Source organism: Callorhinus ursinus, unplaced genomic scaffold (assembly GCF_003265705.2).
Source record: "Callorhinus ursinus isolate GAN/ISIS: 27379988/994484 unplaced genomic scaffold, GSC_fseal_2.0 scaffold22, whole genome shotgun sequence".
NCBI classification, from domain to species: Eukaryota; Metazoa; Chordata; class Mammalia; order Carnivora; family Otariidae; genus Callorhinus; species Callorhinus ursinus.
The window spans coordinates 22,606,645-22,631,851 of NW_027397084.1; the positions used below are offsets into that span (position 1 = coordinate 22,606,645).

A 25,207-nucleotide genomic window follows, 5' to 3' on the forward strand; every position below is an offset into this window, starting at 1 on the left:
TTGCTGGATTTAAAACTGAGGACCAGGGTCAACTATCCACAGCTGCTTCCCATCCATTAATTAGGCCCTACAACTTCTCAAAAGTATGTGTCTGTGCTTAGGATGGTCCCAAGACGTCAGTATACCATTTTAAGTAAGAAAGGTTTGATTCCATATTCATTCAAGATAACCAGTCTTCTTATCTGTAAAAGTAAGTGTCATATCTCCTTCCCTGGACATAGTGAGGAACTCGCTGGCACTGATATATGGCAGAGGAAGGTGTTGATTTGGAAGGAGGTAGAAAATTAGGTGGGGGCCATTTGTTGATTTTTTTTTTTAATTCTTTCAATGCCTAGCCCATTGTCTTATATACAGAAGGCATGCAGTTAATCATTTTGAAATGTTTGAGTATTTACATTTTCCTTGCCTTATGCTGTACACTAGGGCATAAGAGTGAAATAATCCCAACTAGATTATAAAATGGTAAAGGGAAAAGCCCTGAAATGATCATCATACAAGTACATTATAATTAAAAATGGTGATACACTTGAAAAGACTATGCAATGCAACTACAAGTCAACATGTTTGTCACCTTTTAAGTGGGTGCTATACAGTTGGATGGTTGCCTGCATTACTATCCTCTCTTTTATGTTAAGATGAAGTGCTGTTGTTCATCCTTGGGTCAATGCATGGTAGTTTTGTTGAGTTGCTCATGCAGGGATGTAGAGATGGGGTGGAGCCAGGGATGCATACTTATTCACCCTGTATTGGGGAAAACTGACTATCAGGACAGAGAACAAGGGCCCCTTATATACCCACTTCCTTTACATCATATTTTTATGGTTGTTTATGTCTATGAACTGACCATTCCCTTTGTCCAATGGAATTTTTTGTTAATTTTGAATGATGAAGATATTGGTAAATGAAAAATAAAAATGTTCACTGAGTACAATCAGGAAAAAAAAAATATGCTGACCCTGAAAACTTAGGGTGGTGGTGATGATCTGATAAGGCCCTCTTGAGGAAATTGCATATAAATGTAGACATGAAGGACAAGAAAGAGTTATTCAAGTAAAGAACAGGAAGTAGAGCAGTCAGAGAAAGGGAACAGCATTATATAGGTCCAGAGGCTAAGCAGGAAAGAGTTTGGCATGCATGAAGAAGTCTAAAGAACCTGCAATATAGAGACTGTGGGGCAGGAGAGCTTAAGGCAGATTTGGAACAATAAGAAGGGACTAGATCATGCATGGCCTTGCAGCTATCAACTGCTCTCTAGATTGGGGAGTCAATGGCCTATCCTGTTCTGTGCATCCTTACCCTAATGACTTGTCCCTGACTCCTTGTTCAGCCTTTATTATGCCTTTTTATGGTCCTCCTGTGTTTCTAGTCAGGACCATCATGATTCCTTAAAGACCATCATGAATCCTTAAAACTTTCAGTTCTACATTATCAAATCTATTCCTTAGGGCTTTTCTTTGTCTCTCAGTGCCCCCCTGATGGGTTAAGAGGAGGAGAACACATTTCCCAGAGCTCAGATATCTCAAATCACTAGCTTCATCTACAGCTCTGTTCCCACAAGGACTTCAGCAAAATCTAAATGCTCAGATATGTTTCAGTATATTTATAGAAAATTTTATAGAGTACATGAGAAATTTGTCAAGCAGAAGCCAATCAGATGTAAAACAAACAATGAGTTACCACTTTCCATAAAATAGAGTGGCCTTTTAGTCTCATGTGGCCAGATCTAGGACTTGCACTATGAATGTGGCAGAAACATTTATGGCTTCTCTTTAAAACAGACATTTATTGCACTGATTTTCATAATACTTCCTGCAAAGAATAAGTGAAGAGTCAGGCCCCCCAACCTTTGTGTCCAACAAACGTTTGCACAATGCCTCTCACATAATAGGTGTCCAATAATAATAACACTGAAAACCCTTCCAGCAGAGTACATTTCTTAGGAACGAGAGTTTTCTCATGGACAGATGATAGGCCCCGAAGTTAGTGGTGAATAAGCTCTGTGCTCCACATACTGCTTGGAGAGGAAGAGGCTATAAAGGAGAGAAGGAGAGAGCACCCCAGGTTGTGAAAGTCTATGGCAGCCTTATGAGTGCAGATTCACTGTCATGTGGCCACAAATACACATCACACCACTGGTCATAAAAAAGATAACACAGAGGAAATAAAATCATAAAGCCGCCATATATTGAGCACTTACCACGCGTCAGATTCTGTGCTAAGAATTAGCTCCAAGCTTCACAATGGCTCTGGCAGGCAGCTAATATCTATCATTTCTATCTTATTGATTAGAGAAGGAAGGCAGAGGTGGGCAACATTAGCCTGGAACCACACAGCTAATGAAGGTTGGGGACGATTTTAAACCAGGTCTGCCCCGTTCAAGCTCCAAACTCAGATTGGGCCAAGGACACTTAATTTTTCAGAACAGTCTAGGCCATAGAGATCAGGGCTGATAAAAACAAAACAAAACAAAAACCTACTACTGTCAGTCGCAACTCAGGGGCTGACATAAGTGACCTGACACATAAGTCACCAAAAGAGAGATCTTGCCAGACTAAGCAGAGTTCCTGAAGAACGCCAGTGAGCAGTGCATCTGCCAGGGAAGTTGCTTCATACTTTCCTCAAAAATTCAATCAAGTGGCCTAAAATGTTATATGTCCCCTTCTCAAAAAAATGCTGTTCTGTTTGATTCTACTCTTTGCTCGGTCTGATCTTTGAGCAAATGTCAAAGTGAATTGATAGAGAGATGAGAGCAGGGTCCGCTCAAAGGAATGATGCTTGAGTTTTGTTCGAGAGCCTGACGTGTAGTGGCTGTGTGACTTCATTATTTCCTTTAAGTGAGGACTCTATTAAATACATGGCAAGGACAAGGCATTTGTGTGTACTGAGGATACACTGAGGAATAAGAAAGACAGTCTCCCCTAAGTGCCCCGCCTCCCCCTCTCTGGATTTTCAGGCTTAGCTCACCGAGCCCTGTGTGATCTCACAGCAGATCATTCCCAATCCAATCGATAGGGAGATAGGAGAACTTTATTCTGTACCAGTTTTCCACCCTGATTAATAAAGTCCGTCTCATTGCCTTGGAAGGTGATATAAAAACATTTCTTACACTCTCTGTTTGCCTAGTTGAATGTATATTTTAGTAATTTGTGTTTTTTGTATATGTCCTTTGGCACTTTAAGAAAAAAAAACTGAACTCTGAATGTATCACTTTGATCAAGGAATTGTGTGTGCTCCCCCGCCTTCATGTAAAGCGCAGGGTCACTGACCCACTATCAGTAAAATATGCTTTGTGAAGTGTTTTCTCAGAAATGGAGATGCATTTGCACAAATTGCTTCCCATTCTCTTGGTGTCTCTTGTTAGTGGTGGCATGTATTTGTATGAAAGCTGGCAGGGGTTAGGATGCAGACTGTGGTCATGGACCTCAGCACAGCTAACTGGCATGGACAGGGATGAAATCTGCAACTTTTGCCTCATTAGCAGCATGTCCCCTACTGAGTTAAACAGCCATAGGCAATTGGAGAACTCTGAAGGTTAATTCTTTCTGCCCATAGGTAGAGTTACAGCTCAATGGACTAAGCCCTTAAAATGTTATCACTCCAACCAGAAAATTTTAAGTGGAAAAAAATGGCTGGCAGTACAAAAAGTTTAAATGAATTGAAAACAGGTCTAAAACAGACTTGCAGTATTTTCAAGAGTCGCAAAAAATATTCTGTAACTTTTACAGAGGTTATGACTTGAAACATGTTCCAACCATGTGATTACCAGGAACTATTAAAATAAATAGCACAAATAGGGCAATTAAATATAGATACAGCTTCAAAGCACAAGAGAAGAGGAAGTGAAGCAGCTTTGTTTTTCTTCTAAAAACATGCAGGTGACTTTATTTGGAATTTGAATAAAGACCTTCTTTGAAAAGCTGGCTAGGGAGGAAGGCTGATGAGGCTAAAAATTGCGATTATTTCCCCCTCGAGGGGGTCTTGTCCTGAGCTGATATATCCGTCTGAGGCAGTGCTCCTGCTAAATTACATACAAACCAAGCAGAAGAGATGGGCTCTGAGGACCCAACGGAGGGACCACTGTCCATGTAGCTTAAGATAAATGTCACGGCTTCACTTTGCACTTCTTAGGTCGCCTGTCACCCCAAGTCACTGTTCGTTTTCAACAGGCGCTCTGGTCTTCTTCTCCTGGCTCCTGTGTTTTGAAGACACAGTGTAGTGTGGGAGGACAAGAAGGTCTCTCTGGTCAAGATCCCTCATGTGTGACATGGGTACTAATGCAGATGAACTGACCTGAGTCTCTGCCTATGTATGCGTGCCCAAACCTGCCTGTCTGCGCGGGAGGGGAAAACCGAAGACTCACTGGGGGTGCTACTAGGCTAAAGTCAAGCCAATAGGTCTTCAGCAGTTAGGTCACATGGGTGATGACGAGGATTGGGGCCTTGAATAGGAACATGCTACTGTGTTTATTCATTCTTCCATTTTGGCTTGCTGGCAAAAGGCAGAATAAAGAATAATTATTTGAAATAGCTAGGATTTATTGAGCACTTAACCATGTGCTCTATGCCAGGTACTCAGAAAATTCCATGTCATCTTTGCAAGAGGTAGTTGTAAAAATTAAAAACAGCCAGGAAGCGCAGACCCAGGATCCAGCTGAGGAGGCCTGTCACAGGCCTCAGCCTTACCCACAGGCTGTTTCTTCACTACAATGTTCTTCAGAACAGCAATATAACTAGCTATCATGGTTCACAATCACTGGATAACTTGTACTTAGACATACACAAAGGATTTTCACTACTGAAGGAAGACAACTTATTTGTGAGGAATAATTTGGTGATAGCATGACAGAATACAATACAGAGACTTCAATGGAAGATAAAATCGTAAGTAAACATAAGTATTTTCCCTATTCTGATGTCTTCTGAGGTGTATATGTGAAGTTATAGAGAAATCCCAGGAGTATGGTGCTGAGAAAGGATCCTCAAAGATCTTCTAGAACAATATGTTAGGATCATAAAGCAATATGGCAAAGTGTTTATACTCTTACCACACAATCAGTTCAAATGGATGTTTTTGAAAAGTATATTCCCTCATGTAACAGTAAATCTTTTATCCGATTTAATTTGCAGAACTTCTTTCAAATAGTTAGCAACCTTCTAGATGAAGAAAACAAGGAAAAATGGGAGGATGCCCAACAGGTAAGGCTGGAGCCATTTCAAAACTTAAAATGAAATCGGCTAAGGAAAGCTTAAAAAATATGTGAAGAAATTCATGGCTTGCTATCCCAAGAACATAAAAGGAGACTTCTAAAAGTCATCCTAGATTACATTATACTAATTTTAGAGAAAATAAGTGATCTTTTTTATCCTAACAATCAATGGACTGAATGATATTATAAATGTGGGAAAAACTGAACTGGTTTAAGTAATTCCTAACTTTGAGGTATCAATACATAGTAACTATATGCCTTACCAACCAGTTTCTTTCCTGCCTACAGACTATGGGAGAAACAGCAAATCCAAAAACATATATTACAAACCGAACTGTGGGGTAATAACAAGTAAAATCATTTGCATTTACTACAACACTATGTATAATCTGGATCAGATATGCAGATGTGCATTTGGATTCAAAGCCAAGAGTTGTAAAAATGAGTTCTCATAAGAAAATTTGAATTCTGCTTTTTTTTTTCTCTTTCTGCTATGCATGATCAGTGTAGCAAGTGGCCTTACTGGTTTAATTATTGTTGTAAAATACCTTTCACTGCCATTTGTGCTGTCCTGACATATGTATGGGTAATAACACATTTTTTCCCCCAAATTACAGAAAAAGTGGATGAGAGGTTAGGAAAGGGAGAATAAGCATGTTTTTAAAAATCCTGTGGACATTTAATTTAACTGTGTATTAAAATTCTTTAAGCTTTCTGCTTGACCCTTGCTAATTCCGAGAAAACAATGCAATCTTGAAAATAATATTTTCTGAGGTTCAAGTGAACCATCTATCCCTTTCTCTTCTTATAATCATGTTCTCGGTCTTCAGGAGCAAAGCATGCCCTTTTATTCCTGTTATGATAGGGGCTCTAAAAATAGTCCAGTGTGGGTCTAACTCATTATCAGGTACAAATTCTGTGCTTCTGGCCATAGCAAGAAAAAAAGATCAGTCCTCAGTGTAAGACCCTGAATCTATCATTTTCTGCTAGCTTGAATTATATATTTGTCCTTGGCTTTCTTCTAGAGGAGAGCCTCATTCACTCACTGGAAGGAAATGGTTTCTTTCCCTAGAATACAGCTGCAGAGGCTAAGCACATCTTTCCAGAATGCAGGAGACTATTAATTATGGATATATTTAGAGCAAATGTATAATACCCTGTTTTAAAAGAAGACTGCAGTTCATCAGATGACATTATTTATTGTGAGGTCCCAACTTGAACGAACAGTGAGTGGTGTACAACTTCTCGTCAATGGAAAATCCTGAATCCCTAATCCATCTATCTACTTGTGATTTTGAGTTAGCTATATTCTTATCTTTTAAATATTTTTTAGTAGTGACAATCCTTAATGCCTCTTTAAAGATAACTACTGGACTAGAAATAAATAAAGATGACTACTTGAAGTTAAAAAACAACAACTATTTTGTAGCTTTTACTAAAAGGTATTGTTATAAAAGCAGCTACATGGTAAATGAGTCTCCATGTTTGTGGCACAAAGGGTGAACTCCATTTGCCGCACATAGTCATCTTAAATTCACCTGGTAATGGGGTGACCACTTGTTAGTTAACTGGCTTTATCCAAAAGAAAAAAAATTAAGCTTTTTCTATCTCCATGAAGGGAGTTTTGCAACTTAGAGCAAGTGCCTGCTGAAAGTTAACACTCCTCCCCACCCATAGAAACTGAGAGATAGAGGTCCTGTCTTCCTTGTTATCACCTCTATCTCTCTCTCTCTGAAAGGCATCCCTGTGTCTTCCCTTTAGCTTTTCAAAAAGATTTACATACATTTCAAAGAGACAGAGAAAGAACTTAACAATTATTATTTTTCAAACGTAAGTGCTTTAAGAACAAAGGATGAAGGCTGCAGGGCTGGGAGAGGGAGTCTCTCATTTTCAGCAGGGAGAATTAAGCCTCTTATTTTTAATTTGTATTTACCCTTACACAACACGTACTCATATACACCTACACAAAAATTGTAGAAAAAATACCGTAGTAGCAGAAAGCTTGGAACTGATGGAAATTTCATGCAGATTTTTGGAATGATAATGACGATGAACTCTCAGAATTCATATTTAATGATTGGAAACTAGGTAAGAAATAACATTTCTTCCCGGATTTTCCCCAAATTAAAAAAATGTACAAATACCCATGCTGCACATTTCTAAGTGTAATAGTCAATTGTTCATGCCTTCAAATATATGTATCTATATGATGCATCCTCAGTGTCTGAATTTTAGCGGGGCACAGCCAAAATCTCCTGTAAACTTTACACACCACACATGCTATTCGTCCTGCCCAATATGTCTCCCTCTTACTCCATCCCCTTCCAGCTCTGTCTGTATACTTCTGCTAATCAGACTGTCTCTTCCCCTCCTGCACCAGCCTTTGTAAAGACAAAACCACTACAATTATAATCCACTTAATTTTTTCATGGCTTCAAGGGTCACCCCTTGTGCTGAATGGCTAAAAAAAATGAACCCAACTTCAAGATGTTCTGCTCTACTGTGGTTATCTAATGCAGGCTGGCTGTATAAGCATTATGGGTGACACAGAGTACATTCATATGACCTTCTAAATGACCTTCACTTCCCACACACTATGCCTGAATCAGGTTGTCTTTAAGCGAGGACTCCTCAGTGTGCAGCGTGTGAGGTGGCGTGGTGTTGGGTTTGCTATGTATGTGTACCTGTGAAGCACCCACACTAAAACTGTTGTTATGATCCTGAAATTATTATGAGCATTATTATTCATTCAGTAGCTATTACAGTTGTAGAAGTAAATGTTTCTCCCAAGGTACAAAAGTTACTTTGCAGTGAACTTAATAGTTTGTAAATATCTTCATGATGGCAATAAGAATTTTTTTTTCTTTCAGTGGCCATCATATAGATGCTAAGTAAAAAATGTGAAAAGTCCCCAAATGTCAGTGTTTGTTCTATGTTATATATAAGTGGGGAAAGGATCCCATCAAAAGTAAAGATGGGTAATTTCTAAGTATACAATCTGTTAGATATTTTTAGTTTCCTTAGATTTATGGAAGATTAATCACTGCATCATATCACCTTCAAAGTTCTTGCCCTGTGACACCTGGTATCATTCTCAACTAGTGTTTCAAAAATACAACGGCTGCCAATTGCAGAAATTTCTTCAAATAAATCAGAGCTCATCTGTGACCTCATTATGTAGTTTTTGTTGATGTATTCCATGATATAGACTTTTTATTCCTTCTAATCTTTGCATCTTTTTGTAGATTTATCCTGGCTCAATAGAGTTAATGCAGGTGATTGAAGATTTTATACACATTGTTGGAATGGGGATGATGGACTTTCAGAATTCATACTTAATGACTGGAAATGTAGGTAAGAAATAGGATTTTTTCCCCAAATCTTACTGAAATTTAAAAAAAAATTGCAAGTATCTGCACCATATATTTTAAGTATAATATCCATTGCTCATATCTTCAGGTATATGTAAGTAATGTATTATGGATACTTAGTGTCTGATTTTTAGAAAGGCCGATCACATATACATTATACACACACACACACACACACACACACACACACACACACACACACGTATGGATTCCTGGAGTGTTTATCAAATATCGTCTATGTTTGCACATGCACATGTAGAGGAGAATATGTACTGCTTTTTCCATTTGCCAAATGTTCATTGGTATCTGACCTAATGTTGAAAATATATAATATATATTCTTGTGTGTTTTTTAAAAAAATGAGACTTCATAATCTTCCATACATTGTTCATGAGGATGCCAAGTTACTTTATGTTGTTGTTAGGTGTCCCAGGGATGAGCTGAATCAGCACGGGTTGTATAGGTTTCAGGATACCTGTAAGGGTCATGGTGCTTTCTTGCTGCCAACAGCAGTTTTCCTGAGTGACTGCCAGGCACAGTGGATCTCTCCCGTCCTTCTATAGTGGATTGTGTATTGCCAGAGTGCATCAATAATAATTAATAATTGTCTCTAATAGGGAAGAATTACACAGAGAAGCAAAACCTATGCATACTTTTACAGTGTCACTGAGCCAACAACACTAATGTTAACCAAATGGCAGATTACTCTTTGTAGTAAAAGACATGGCAAGAGCAAAGAAATAGTCTTTTAAATAATATATGCATTGAGTTGATATAGGTTTACAGTTTTTCATTTCTTTAAAAGTTTCCTCTCATAATCTTGCTGTGATTCAGATTTTCTGTCATTTGTCATGCTTTAGTAGTCTTCACCTAAGTCTTCACCTAAAGACCACTATAGATAATAATGTGTTTAAATAGACATAGCTTGCCTCAGATTCTTATTCATGGCATGTTTAAACTTTAGTTTCTGGATCAGGAAGATACCTAACTTGGTGGAGTGATTAACTAGGGGAGTTCAACTAGTACAGAACACACAAACATATAATATATAATATAATATTATATATATGTGTGTGTATATATATATATATTTGTATGTATGATTAAGGCTTTTGCTGGTTCACTTTACACTTGGTGTCTTCAGAAGATATTTTAGTCCTATAGGGACTCATGTGATCCTAAGATATCTTCCATCAGGATGACCTCAAATTGTAATGGATAATAACTAATTGCTGGTCATATTCTTTAGTTGAGGAAGACCTATGCAATGCAGTCCTTAAATGGGGACATTTCCATGCCAATATACCATCTTAATGCAGCATAAGGCCTTTCAGTTAGGTTTATGTTTTAATCCACCTTCTGAGTCAGTTTGAGGGCCCAGACTTTTCCTCTGAGTGGGTGTTTAGCAGCTTGTGCTGGTTCAGGAATGGAGTGAACTGTCCCTTGCTCTAAGCATTGAGTGGTGAGAAGAAATGGAGACCAAAAATAGTATCTTTGTTGAAGAATGAATTCAGAAATCAGAGAAAATCCAAATTAAATGTGCATTCCAGAAGTGGCTAGGCAAAGAGAGGAAAGATCAACTCTGTAGGAAAAGCGACAGTATATTGGGCTATGAGTTATCTGGCACAGGGAAGGAAGAACCTAGGGAGATTCTGGGGATGCTGGTCATTGAAGCTGGAACCACTCTCTGAAGGACTTTATGACTTCTGTGGTGAGGAGGACCCACGAAGGCTGCTGTGCCAGATGAGTCCATTCACAAAGTAATTTCCAAAAAAAACTAAGGGGGAAACACACAAGGGTATTGTTTCTTTAATTCTTTTTTGAAAATGTTAACATCTAATTCTAAAAGTCATTGCTGGGGCGCCTGGGTGGCTCAGTTGGTTAAGCGACTGCCTTCGGCTCAGGTCATGATCCTGGAGTCCCGGGATCGAGTCCCGCATCGGGCTCCCTGCTCAGCAGGGAGTCTGCTTCTCCCTCTGACTCTCTTCCCTCTCGTGCTCTCTGTCTCTCATTCTCTCTCTCTCAAATAAACAAATAAAATCTTTAAAATAAAATAAAATAAAATAAAAGTCATTGCTAAGTAAAAGTATCAGATTGAGGGGCACCAGAGTGGTGCAGTCGGTTGAGCATCTGACTCCTGGTTTCTGCTCAGGTCGTGATCTCAGGATTGTGAGATTGAGCCCCACATCTGGCTCCATGTTCAGTGCAGAGTCTGCTTAAGGCTCTCTCTAACTCTCCCTCTGCCCCTCTCCCCTCCCCTGCATGCACTCTCTCAAATAAATAAATAAAAAAAAATTCTTTAAAAAAGAAAAAAAGTATCAGATTGATACCTGGCATTTGTTCAGTTTGGAAAAAACTATAAAAAAAGGAATGCCAATCTCAGAGTCTAGTAAGCTTAAATTTAGACTTAAGTACATGGTTTGAATAACAGTATATGAAATCCTCTATAGTCTAGTATAATTTACTATGAAAATTCCATAAATTATGAACATTTATTACTCTTTACCTTTCTTTTGACTTGCCAAAATTATGTATTTGAAAACTTTGTGTATTTTTTGTATTAAGATTCTGTTTTCAAGGTTAGCCTACTTCCTTTATCATTGCTAAACTTTAAGAAGTGTATTAAATATAGTAACTCAAAGCAATTTAGTACTGCAGATAAAGCCAACATTGTTCTATACTATCTTCAATCTTGTGTAAGGACAGTGTGATTTGATCACTTCTGATCACTTATGTATAACTAATTGTGGTTTTTAAAAATGTTATATTCTGTGAATAAATATCCCAAACATTATTATACAGCCTAAAAGAGATCTTTTTTATTGTTGATTTCCTTCCAATACTAGCCCAGAGACTGACTTATTATAGTTCAATGACTAGAAGAAGATTATTCTCAATAATATTTTGGACTTTTCCAAAGTGTATCCATATATTAGTTAGGTTCTCCAGAGAAACAGAACCAATAAGACATAAGTAGATATATAGGAAGAGATTTATTTTGGGGATATTGGCTCACACAATTATGGAGGCTGACAAGACCCACCATCTGCTGTCTGCAAGCTGGAGGCCAGGAAAGCTGATAATGTAGTTCCAGTCCAAACCTGAGGGTCCTAGAACCAGGAGCACCAATGTCTGAGGGCAGGAGATGGATGCCCCAGCTCAGAGAGAGAGCAGATCCACCCTTTGCCTCTGTGTTCTATTCAGCTCTCAGGAGATGCCCACCTGCATCAGTGAGGGAGATCTTCTATACTTGGTCTACTGATTCAAATATTGATCTCCAGTAATATCCTCATAGACACACCCTGAAATAATGTTTTACCAGTTATATTCATATTCTTCATGTTATACAATTTGGTGCTAGTGTATATAAAACATCCATTATACTGTTTTGTCTGATATTTCCAGAGCTTTTGGACAAGGACTCACACAGAGGATAATTTACAGTAGCAAACTGTGAAATGTGTGAGTTGTCACTCATTTGTCTTACACCCTAAGTACAAATATTAATTACTCAACATTAAGCTCATTATACTGAGCATAAACACACACACACACACACACACGCTCATGCGTGCACACATTTAAACACACATGTACACACAGTTTATGAATAATAAATAGAGACTAGGTAACTAAGAGAGGTTGCTTATTCTTTATGGTCATTTTCTTCAGGGTGTGTTGGATTAAGACTACTTAAAGAACCACAAGAGATCGTCATGTCTCTTAAAGAGATTTTCTTTTTTCCATAAAGCCTACATGCATTGCCACCTCACTTTTCTGGGGTATAGATAAGCTCCTGAAGAGAGACTGAGTTGAATAGCCAAAAATAAATATCATAAAGACCATGGAGTGTAATAAGAGAGTCTCAGAACCTTGCTGATAGTCTATTTTATTTCAACTTTAAATATAGTTTCAGCATTTCTGTTTTCTGGTTCCTGATTTAGACAGAATGAGTTGGAAGCAGAGATAGTTCTGTTAGAAATACATATATAGCAAATATAATAGTTGAAATGTTGAAACAATAAAAAGCTATACAGAAAGAATATAGCAGAGTATGGAGCCCCTACTGTAGAAACAACCAACTCATGCTTCACCTTTAAGAACATGAGTTCTAACTCTTAGGATCATAATTTATGTCTAAAATCATGGCCTCTATTCATCAAGATAAAAGTGCCTATAATCTGATTAAGATGGCAAGAAAATGAGTGACATATCTTAGAAAGATTTTCTTCAGAATTAGTTGAAATGAAAAGTTTTGAAGTTTCTTTTTTCTGAAAAATGTCCCTGCCTGCATCAGCTTGTAATAAATGAAATGCTATTATATGCTAAAAAGCTGTGAATGTTTTGGTATAAATGCGTGCATGTTCATTTTTGGAGGGGGCAGGTCCGTAGCTTTGATCAGTTTCTCAAAAGACTTATGGTCTTAAAAAAGTTAACACAAAGCTTGAGAAAAATATTCTATGAACAAAGACATTAAACAAGCTAATGCATTTATAAAATAATTGGGCATAAATAGAATACTTATTTTTCATATTCACGTATGAATATGACATTCAAAATAGACATATGATAATTATAATAAATGAAAGTTAATGAGCACTTACAAAAGACTAAACACTAAGTAGCTTATATAATTACTGAATAAATGAATGAGCATGAAAAATTGATATGGTATAGAGAGATCCCAATTTGCAATATGTCTCAGCTTATTGCAAAATTGTATTCTAAATGTTCTAAATAGGCTGTATAGGTAAGTGGTTTTTGTTTTAGTAAAAGACGTGAATTAGTCAATGTATTTTTTTAAATATTATTGTTATCAATTAGTTCAAGGGGGACTATATCTTAATATTATTTAATCTGAGTTAAAGTTGTTTTTCTTCAACAAAAATATTCTTTGAAGAGTTTTTTAAACTTATTTTCTGTTCTTTCTCTGTAAACATTTTATCTTCAATCCCTTGCAGCCCAGTGTTTCCCTCATCGCTTCCCTGAAACTCCTCTTGGAAAAGCTTTCTGGAAACTCCGGATTCCCAAATTAAATCTCCTCCCGTATTTTAGCCTTCAGGTCCCCTGTGTTTTGCTAACCACTATCTTTCTTAAAATTCTTCATTCTTTTACCATTTTTATGTTTACTACAGTATAAACTAGAATCAAAGGATAACAATTAGACTTATGATTCAGAAATAATAAGAATTTTTAGAGGCAGTAACATAAAGAAGGTGAGGCACTGAAAGGGGAAAAAAGTACATTATTTGGGGCCCAGCGTTTCGCCCTTCCAAAGGCAGACTAGAATGTGTGAGACCTCCCATGCTCTCATGGTACTGCCATGTGCTATGGGCATAGATTTCCATTGTTCTAAAGATTTGTCTATCCCTTTAGCAAAGTGTTTGATAGTTTTTATTATGTTTTTAGCCACCAATTGTCCACAATAACTTCAGGTAGCATTTATATTTATTTGTTGGTAAGAATAGACTGTTCTTTAGAAGTTCATTGTTTTAGCTTTGGACTTAGAACTTGAATTGTATTCATCAAACTGAATTCAGGGAACATAGTGATGTGTTACATGTTGCTAGCTCACTGACTGTTCAATTAAAATCAAAAGAAAATTGTATCTTACTATAAGCAAAACCTTTCCTGTTATTCAAGTCATTAAGATAAATGACTAATCTTCTGGCTTACAAGGGGATTGCAGCCTCATTGAGGACATAAAAGAATTACATTAATAAATAAAGTACACTTTGGTATGTGTCATATAAACCAAATGCACAGAGATTCCTTACAAGAGATGTTGTTCTGTGTTAAGGATCTAGAAAACTTCTCAAAGAAGGAAGCATTTAGTTTAGATTTTGAAGGATGACTAGATTGTTGACAGTTCAACGTGAGGAGAATGAGTGGCAAGGAGATGCTTACATTCCAGAACATTAGGGGGAAAAAAATCATTCCAGTCTATTAGCAGAAACAGTGTAGAGTTGTCAAAGTTGAGGTTGCGCTTAGTGGATAAGTGGTTTATTTTGATAAAAACACGTATGTACAGAAGTAAAGAAGTAAAGAAAAATTAAATAAAATTGGAGGAGCATGCTGAGACATGGTATAGGATGGTTCTGAATTCTGAAGACAACAGGGAGGTAAAAAAGCTTGACCTGATGAGAGCTGTGCTTGGTAAGAGATCATGTTAGAGCAGAAATAGAATTTTCTTTTTGAGAAGGCTTTAAACATGGAAACTGGAAGGCCTTTTACAATTCATGAAGGAGATAAGGAAGACTTGAGTTAGTAGTAGAAAGACTAGAAACCCAATCATGGTTATGAATTTGAGGTTTGAGGCAGAAATGATAATATTTCATAACTTAAGGTGTCAGAAAGAAAGGAGTAATTGTGATTATATTTATTCAACAAACATTTGAGAGTGTCTTTCACATATTAATGTTTAGATATAAGTGTAACCCTCAAGTGAAAAAATGAAACGTTGTCTGGGGCTTTAGTAAAGAAGTCAAATTTATCATATATATGTGACAATCAACTGAATAATTAAGTGATAATTGAAGCCATGAAAGATTTTTTTTCAACTATCAGGACAATAATAAGAAAGAAAAGATGTAAAGTGATGCCCTTATTAAAAACAAAAAATTGGGGGCGCCTGGGTGGCTCAGTCGTTAAGCGACTGCCCTCAGCTCGGATCAGGATCCCAGGGTCCTGGGATCGAGCCCCACATCGGGCTCCCCGCTCAATGGGAAGCCTGCTTCTCCCTCTCCCACTCCCCCTGCTTGTGTTCCCTCTCTAGCTGTGTCTCTCTCTGTCAAATAAATAAATAAAATCTTAAAAAAAATTTTTAAAAAATTGTAAATACACTACTGTCTCACAACTGTTCCTTAGGAAGTATTCAAAGTTGACGATATCAGATGAAAAGGGAATATTATTTTTAGACTAATAATATCTCAAAATACAGAATGTTATAATTATAAGCTGTAAGGAATTTCAAAAGTTGTCCGTATGTATAAGCCCTAAGAGATATGATTCTGGAAAATATAGTTTCAGTTCTTCCCCAGTAATCCAATAAGGCTAGTGTCTTGGAAACATTAAAGTTAAGACATTTTTCTTTGCCAAGCTAAATATCACTGTCTATTCTTGGTTTAGAAATACAAAATACTGGGCTTTTCAGAATGAACATTCATACTTGATATTTTCTGAAATTGAATCCAAATTCAATCTGAAGAATGGCATAATACAATTCTGACATCTCTTTTCTCTCCACAATGCTGTCTCATCAACATCACATCTATGTTATTTCTTATACTTACTGGTAAATGTAATCATTTCTTTGGTAGAATATCTTGTTCTTCAATTGAGAAACCAACCTTCAATCTGATGATATAATTATAAAATAAAGTGGCTTCTCTTTTCTAGGCTTATTTTCCTTTCCGTCACTGCTTAGTTTTGTGGTTCATACATTTCCATCACTTGTTTAACTTTCTTTCCTTAAAAATCAAACACTTGTGGTCAGATGACACCAAGCCTGAGGAATACACAATTTACTGTCTTTTTTTTTTAATCTGTAGCACCTGACATTGGTTCAGTCTGCTAGACTTGAGTCTGAAAGTGTCAGATTCTACCTCCTCTTTCTGGCTCTCTACTGCTCTTTCTTGCTAGACACGTGAAACAAGTGGTATGTCTTTATGTAGATCACAGAGGAAAACTAAAAATACCTGTTTTTTTTTTAATTTTTTTTCTTTTCTCTTTTTTTAAATGGTACTCCCTTGAGAAAATAAATAGTTCAAACATAGTTTTAACCTATGATTTGGAATGGTATACAGCACTATGAATTCTTTGATTACTTCTCATTTAATAGAAATTATTTCATAATATTTCGTATGATCTTCTTATTCCAGAGCACTGGAAGGGGGAGGTTACTGACAAAGGCTATATCCAACCCCTCTAGTGGCAAGCAAGACATACTACTCAGGGGCTCTCTTCCACCCAGCTGAGAACTCTATTTTAGGTGCTACCTAGTGTCATTATAATAAATTGATAATGGTCTATAGATTTATTTGGCTTTAAGAGGCCTTACACATTTATTCAATAAATATGTGCCATGTTCTGTTCTACATTCTGAGAATTTCTCAGGGAACAAATCAGACAACATTCTTGCTCTCATGGAACTCATGTGTTATAGCAGAGACAGATGTCAAACAAGCATCATCTAACATGTCCAGTGGTTATAAGTGATATGAAAAGAAATAAAGCAATCCATCATGGTAAGGAGATAGAGAATGAAGATGAAAGAGTCATTTTAAGCTGGATAGCCATGGAAGACCTCTAATCAAAGTAGTAATGTTTCTTTTTTTTCTTTTTTTAAGATTTTATTTATTCATTTGAGAAAGAGAGAGAGCACAAGCCGGGGGACAGACAGAGGGATAGGGAGAAGCAGACTCTCCGCTGAGTAGGGAGCCCGAAGTGGGGCTCGATCCCAGACCCTGAGATCATAACCTGAGCCGAAGGCAGACGCTTAACCAGGTGCCCCATAAAGTATTTCAGTATAGACCTGAATGCCTTGAGAGCATGAGGCACAGTGATATGTGGGGACAGAACATTTCAAGCAGAAAGAACAGTAAGTATAAGGGTCTTGAGGCATCCATGTGCCTGATATAGTAGAGGCTAAAGGAGGTGGTGGTGAAGTGGTTGAGGGTGGTTCTAGGGTAGATGGAGGGAGAAATGAAATCAGAAAGGGAGTGGGGAGCCAGCCTGTGGAAGGCACATGACTATAGGTCTGAATGAGATGCAAAACCATTGAAAGGTGTGGGCAGAAACATGACCTAATCTGATTTATGTCCTAAAAGAACCATTCTGAGTGTGGAGTGGAAACAAACAGGCCATAGTGGGGGTAGGACTGGCTATAAAGACACTGGTTGGGTATTTATTGCATTGGTCCAGAGGAGAAAGCTCATTGGTTTAGACCAGATGCCAGTGGAAAGAGTGACAAGAGGTTAGATGCTGGAGACATTTTAAAGCTTGATCTTACAGAGTTTACTAATGGTTAGAAACAGGATGTGAAAGGAAGAGAGGGCTCAAGGAAATGTATCCAGTACATTTCCAAGAACTCAACTACAAAAATAAGACAGATTTATGTCTAAATCTGTATCCTAAAAAGAAAAGTCAAAAACTTACTTTGGCAAACGTTTAAATGTCTCTAAAGTTTAGGATCCAAAGCAAGCTTGTCTTAGTTTATCTAATTTTCTTTTCTTATTCTTTTTAAAATTCTTCTTAAGGTGTAATGGACATATAACATTGTATTAGTTTTAGGTATACAACATAATGATTTGATATTTGTATATATTGGGAAATGATAGCACAGTAAGTTTAGTTAACATTCATCACCACACTTAGTTACAATTATTTTTCTTACAATGAGAACTTTTAAGATCTTCTCCGTTATGATGCACCTGGGTGGCTCAGTCAGTTGAGAGTCTGACTCTTAAATTCAGCTCAGGTCATGATCTCAGGGTCGTGGGATGAAGCCCTGCGTTGGGCTCTGTGCTGAATGTGGAGACTGCTTGAGATTATCTCTCTCTCTTTTCCTCTGTCTCTCCCATTCCTCTCCCACACTCACAATCTCTCTCTCATAAATAAATAAATAAATAAATAAATAAATAAATAAATAAATAAATAATTTTTAAAAAAAGATCTACTCTCTTAGCAACTTTTATTTTTTTAAAGATTTATTTATTTATTTATTTATTTGAGAGATAGCAAGAGAGAGAGACAGAGCAAGAGGGAGGAACAGAGGGAGAGAGAGAAGCCGACTCCCCACTGAGCAGAGAGCCCAACGTGGAGCTTGATCCTAGCACCCTGGGATCATGACTTGAGCCGAAGGCAGGCACTTAACTGACTGAACCACCCAGATGCCCCTCTTAGCCACTTTTAAACGTATAATACAGTATTGTTAACTATAGTCACCATGGTGTTTATGTTTTATATATTCTTGTTTCTGAGTCCAGCAGACATCCTTGCTCCTACAATATAAGCAGTTTTATACTGTGAAGCCATCAGCCTTTTGTCATCATTCTACCATCTGAATCCCTGGAAAAAAGCTAGACTGAAATTGTTCTTTAAAATGAGTTTTTAAAGCTCTAACTCAGATTGAGCTGCCAGTTAACAAATGAAATAAATTCTACTTTCCCTATCATTTTAGTGTGTCTTCTATTTATAAAGTCATGGAAGCTCAAGAATAGAAAAATATTTAGGGGTCAACCAAGTCTAGCCATAAACTGTCAGTTCTGAACTATTTTGTATTTTTTTAATAAAAATGTGTCTTTAATAAAAAATACATTAAAGTATCTAAGTTGGAAATGTCTCTGCAAAGCATCTTTATCTCTCCAGCTTAAAATATGTTATTTGTAGTAGTACTAGTATCATGGTTACAACCTGGACTTTAAGCAGAAAATATACATCATATTACGGTATTTCAAATAATCAGTAGGCCTGTGTTCTTTTGGAAGGTAACTGGAGTGAAAATAGTTACATAATATTTTTCGGCTTATCTAATCTGTTTTATACAGCCTATTCAAGGACACAATTATTCATGTAGTCATTAAATAATGATTTTTGTCCCTAAAAAACTTAAACTAGAACACATTGTTAATAGCCATTATTTCTCATTTCAAGTAAGCCAGATGCCCTAAACTTTTCCTCCATTATTCCTGTAGTATGCCAATTCCTAACTCTCATTCTACTTCCCTTCTATGAATTTCTCATTTGGTCTCCAGATCTTTAACAGCTTTTGCTTCTTATCCTAGCTTAAATATAGTTAAGAAAGAGTAGGGTCTACATTTTGCTACTTTAGAAGGTCTTTTTTCCTACTTCCTTACATATACATTATTTGAGTGTATATTTTAATAAAAATTCCCTAGTGTCAAACGGGCTATTATTCTAAGGAACTCTTTTCAGAAGTACCACTGAGTACAATGTATAGGAAAATGTCTTTGTTTTTTCTTTTATTCCTTAGGCTTTCAAAAAAAAATTTGGTAAGGTATCCCTTATATTAATCATACAGCATTTCCCAAATTAACACTTTCACAAATTTTCATGATACTATTTACTCCCAACAACCTTGCTGCCACGGTGTTAAGGGCACCCACACAATTTGTCCTACATCACTGCTTCCCATTCAGAGTCAATGCATTTTTATCCCTTTGCATCTTAGTAATTGAAAGTTAAAGATTTGTTTCATTATCTTGTTCAGCCAGCCACGCTCTAACCTACTTCTGTTATATAAAGAACTTCACTGTGGTTTTGATATAACTCTGGGAAAATCTTACTCATGTAGTCTGTATTTTTAGGTCGAGGTAAAATGACTTCTGACCTTTATTTTCTTTTGTAGTAATATTTTTGATATATATATATATTTACTTTATTAGGAATTTCAAAATTGTTTTCTGGCCAATTACACATTTTTAAAGAATACCTGATTACCGTTAATGAAACTTTTATAACATTTCCTAGCCAATGAAAATTTTGTGAACTTGTTACTCATTCAGTCTCCGTTCCTTCAGTAACTGTCTAGTGGAGAATGTCTAGATAAAGACCAAATCTTTGGCTTTAAAGCCTCTTATTTCTTTTGGATTTTATATTTACTGGGAAAATGTTCGTGGTCTGAGGAAAACTAATGAGGTCCCACGAATTTCAGTTGGGAATGTACAACATAGAGTGCATAGTAATTCTCAGCAACACTGGGACATGAGTAGGAAAAGCAGAGGAAATCGTTGACTCCTCTCCTAGCTATGTATACCTGTGAGAAAGAGCTCACAGCCTAAAGGATGAAATGCATGTAACACAGATGGTAAAGATACATGCTTTAGTAGTACATCTTAAATATGGCTTGTGAAAGTTGTCCTGAATGGAGAAACAGAATTTCAAAACTTCAAAATTTCTGGTGAGAATATAGACAGAATTCACGGGTTTCTCACATGTTGACACATAAATCTAATATCATTTTGGGGTTGAGTTTTCTTTAATTATTCTCTGTAAAGAACATGGATTTTTTTAAAGATTTTATTTATTATTTTTAGAGAGAGAGAATGCAGCAGGGAGAGGGAGACAGAGAGAGAATCCTAAGCAAAGTCGACAGTGAGTGTGGAGCCCAGTGGAGGGCTCAGTCTCACAATTCTGAGATTACGACCTGGGCCAAAATCAAGAGTGGGACACTTAACTGACTGAACCACCCAGGCACCCCAAAGAACATGAGTTTTTGCAAAGAAGTTGCTCATGGCTTCTGTGCCCTATGGAAGCCATGAAGAGGAGTTTTGCATAAAGGGATCAGTGCTTTGCCTCCATTCAAGGAGATCCAGTCTTCTGGAAGAGGACTCCAACTAGGGGAAGGCTTTTAGAAATGGAATTAGCATAAGGGCCAGGTGACTCCCTAGTTCCCTTGAGACATTGTATCTAAAGCATGTTGGAATGGTAGGTCTTCCCAGTGTGCCTGCATTCTTCTCTTAGAGGTTAATTCCTTCAGGATCTGGTAGACACTTAAAGGCCAGAATAGAAACATAAAATCTAAAGCCAACTGCGAACAAAATTTGACTATTATAATACCTCTGATCTCTATTGGTTTATATAAGGATTTGAAATTACTAAAATTACCTTTCTGCTTGCCTTCTTTCCAATGAATTAGGAGGAAGTTGCCATGAGTTTGTGTGAATACGGAAACAATTCATTTTAACTGTCTCTATGGCAATAGTGGTCTGCTCTGTAACAATAACCAGTGAACAGAAAAGAGACACTGATTCTCTTTTTTTTTTATTATGTTATGTTAATCACCATACATTACATCATTAGTTTTTGATGTAGTGTTCCATGATTCATTGTTGCGTATAACACCCAGTGCTCCATGCAGAACGTGCCCTCTTTAATACCCATCACCAGGCTAACCCATCCCCTCACCCCCTCCCCTCTAGAACCCTCAGTTTGTTTCTCAGAGTCCATAGTCTCTCATGGTTCATCCACCCTTCCGATTCCCCCCCTTTCATTTTTCCCTTCCTGCTATCTTCTTCTTCTTCTTTTTTTTTTAACATATAATGTATTATTTGTTTCAGAGGTACAGGTCTGTGATTCATCAGTCTTGCACAATTCACAGCGCTCACCATAGCACATACCCTCCCCAATGTCTATCACCCAGCCACACCATCCCTCCCACCCCCCACCACTCCAGCAAACCTCAGTTTGTTTCCTGAGATTAAGAATTCCTCATATCAGTGAGATCATATGTACACGTCTTTCTCTGATTGACTTATATCACTCAGCACTGATTCCCTTTTAACAGATTTTGATTTTTTTTCTATTTTTATGGCTTCACCTTTTCAAAAGTCTTATTTTATTTGGTTATTCCAAGAATTCTATCCTAAATTACTGCTCTTCTCCATTGCTTCTTTTGCTAAATTTGTCATCTGAATTTGACAACTGAAAAATATGACTCAGATTAAAGACTGGTACTCTTTATGTCAATGCTAGCAGGGATGCCATTTAGTATCTAGGAAAACATGCTGACTCTGGAGCTAGATTTGGCTTCAAACCTTGACTATACCTCAACAAGCTGACCTTCTGCAAGTTATTTCATTTCTAAATCCCTCAGTGGGCTCCTTTCTAAGGTACAGATAATAATATCTTCCCTAAAGTGTTATTATAAAGATTAAAGATTATATATATTTAGCACCTGGCATGTACTAGGCCCTCAGTAATTGGTAGTGGACAAATACAGGGTCAAATATGGGCTCTGCTCCTGACTGGATGTGTGGTCATGCAACTCAGTCACCAGTAGCCACAGTCTGTTCCTCCAGGGAACTGCAGAAGTTCTTATCTAAATTTAATACCATGAGTTTCTGTTTGTTTTTGCTAACCTTAATAGTACACTTATTGTTTATTTCACAAAGCAGACCAGGATCCCAGACTCCTAGGCAGATAATATAATTAAATCTAGAAAACTATTTGTGCTTTGTCTATTTTAAAATGAGTTTGTTACCGATTGTCTTTTGTAACATAATGACTCTATAGGCCCCAAACAATTCAATGGTATTTACACTTTGCTATCTTAAGGAGCTACTCTTGTCTTCCTTGTTTTTATTAGTCATTAGTCAGATCCTCATTCTCTGAATGATTAACACAGAGAATCTTTTCTGTTTTAATTTTATAATTTCCACTCCTTAACATGTAATACATCACCTGTAGTCTACGAAATTCTATCAATTATCACTATAGATGCATCAAATAATTCTGTAGCATAACTATACCCTCTGAATTCATAAGTGAATTAACCTCTTTTGTCTTTAAATAATGTCTTCTGAACAGTCAAAAATATTTTTCTGCTTTATGTTACCTACTTATGTTTTTCATTTGAAGAGTTTTAATTTCAGAAATATAATTACTTATGTGGCTAGTTTAATGTGTTTAATTTGATCTTCTGTTTTGGTTTGTGACATATGAATATGAGAGAGCAGGTGTGAGTGAATATGGTTGTGTGTGTATGTTCTAAAATATTTATTAGTGTTAAGGGGCGCCTGGGTGGCTGGGTCGTTAAGCGTCTCCCTTCGGCTCAGGCCAGGATCCCAGGGTCCTGGGATTGAGCCCCACATTGGACTCCCTGTTCTGCGGGAAGCCTGCTTCTTCCTCTCGCACTCCTCCTGCTTGTATTCCCTCTTTCACTGTGTCTCTCTTTGTCAAATAAATAAATAAATAAAATCTTTAAAAAAAATTATTAGTGTTTGAACCTGAAATGCATTTGTTTCAGATACTATTAAAATTTATACTCTGGGTTTGGGGGGAAAGTAATGTTTTTGTTTTTGTTTTGTGTTGTTTTTAAGTTACATCACAATGTGAAGATGTTTTTTAATAAAAGTTAAACTGAATTAATATCCAATAATAACAAGCTTTAAAGCATATAAAGCTTTATATACTGGACAATATTTTATTCAAGTCTTAGCTGATAACTACAAAATAGAATATTATAGTTGTAAGGACTAAATAGTTCATAAGGGAATGATTTATATTGGATAATAGGTTATATATCCATCTATATTCTGAAATCACAGCCTGATACATTGAAATAAGGCTCTAAAATGCAGTAGGAATATGAAGGGATATAATTGAGACTAAGATACTGAAACATTTTCTTTGTCACTACAAAATGTTTTAATAATTAACTTCAATACTCATTTGGGCTACTTTATTACTTTTTGGAATATGAACCTTCCTCTTTTCGAAGATTCTGTCTGGTTATTTAGGAGCATTCGTCCCTGTCTCCCTTTTTTTCTAGGTAGTCGCCTTTTACTTTCCCCAAACTCGTTACCCGATTATCTTTAACTTTCCCTAACTCTTTCCTTTTTTTTTTAATTTTCCCTAAAGTATAATAATATTCTTAATAAAGAGGGTAACCTCTACCATCTTTAAAATTTATTCTGAAAATCCATAGTATTTCAAAAATATCATAGCATATTAGAAATATGGAATATTTACTTTTTAAATATTAATTGCTTAATAAAAAATAAATATATGTAAATATAAGTATAATTTAGACAACATAAGTGAAAGAAAACTATACTTGATTGGTATGCCTTTTTGAACTACATGTAAGTTATAATGAAATAGAGTACTCAGTTTAGTCGCAGTGTGTATGTGTTTATGTTTGTGCATGCATGTATGTGGAGAGGAACAGAAAATTATTGTTTGCTTGGGGATGTTTTTGTTTTTTGTTTTTGTTTCTTGGCTTGAAGATCCAAAGACCAAAAACGTTTTCTGACCTTGACGAGAAAGAAGTGAGGTTCACAAGTATAGAGCTCATGTTACTTTTTTTCCACCAGTCATTCTTTAGTTAGTTATATTCTGACTATAAACTCATGAATCTTTACTATAACGCCATGAGAACCAAAGAGTGTTTTTGCAACATAAGGATCCAAAACTGGTCTGCAAAATGTGGTTGATTGTACTTGGTTCAGAGTATGGTTGTGGAGCCAAGTGCGGTAACACAATATTGCTGGTATTTACTGCTCAGGAGATGGTCTCTTGTTACTGCTATTTGTCCCTGCTTTTTCTTAAAAAAATTACATTTGGTAAGGCACACATGTCTAACTTCACTTCTCCCTATTTTGAAAAAGGCATAAGGTCCATGGTTTCTTTTTGGTAAGGTGAAGTGGCTGAATTTCTCTCTCTCTCTCTTTTTAGGTTTATTTATATGAGAAAGAGAGAGAGAGCACACTCATGAGCATGCATGAGTGGGGGAGGGGCAGAGGGAGAAGGGGAGAATCTCAAGAAGACTCCCCTCTGAGAAGAGAACCCCACAGGGGGTTCAGTCTCATGACCCTGAGATCATGACCTGAGCCAAAACCAAGGGTCGGATGCTCAACTGACTGAGCCACCCAGGTACCCCAGAAGTGGCTGAATTTCTATGAACAACTTGAAATCACCTCTCTGTTTTTATTTACATTATCTTAGAGTCATGTGCTGAACCTTGCCCAATTCCCTCCCCCCAGTTAAAATTAGTCTTTTGCTCTTCATTTCTTCTTTCATTATATTAAATTGATATTTATTTAGTGACTGCCAAGAACCAATTATCTTCTGGGCACAAAAAGGTGAGCTAAATATGCCTGGTCGTTGT

General features: G+C 36.8%; 1 protein-coding gene across 4 annotated transcripts in view; it reads left to right on the plus strand.

Annotated features, from left to right (window-relative positions):
• Positions 1-25,207, plus strand: part of ADGRB3 (adhesion G protein-coupled receptor B3) — a 722,049-nt gene that overhangs the window by 360,920 nt on the left and 335,922 nt on the right. For all 4 annotated transcript variants that reach the window (XM_073905165.1, XM_073905166.1, XM_073905164.1 and 1 more), the window contains 2 exons: positions 5,127-5,195; positions 8,452-8,560. In XM_073905165.1, the coding sequence (XP_073761266.1) occupies positions 5,127-5,195; positions 8,452-8,560 (178 nt within the window). The remainder of the gene's footprint in view (positions 1-5,126; positions 5,196-8,451; positions 8,561-25,207) is intronic.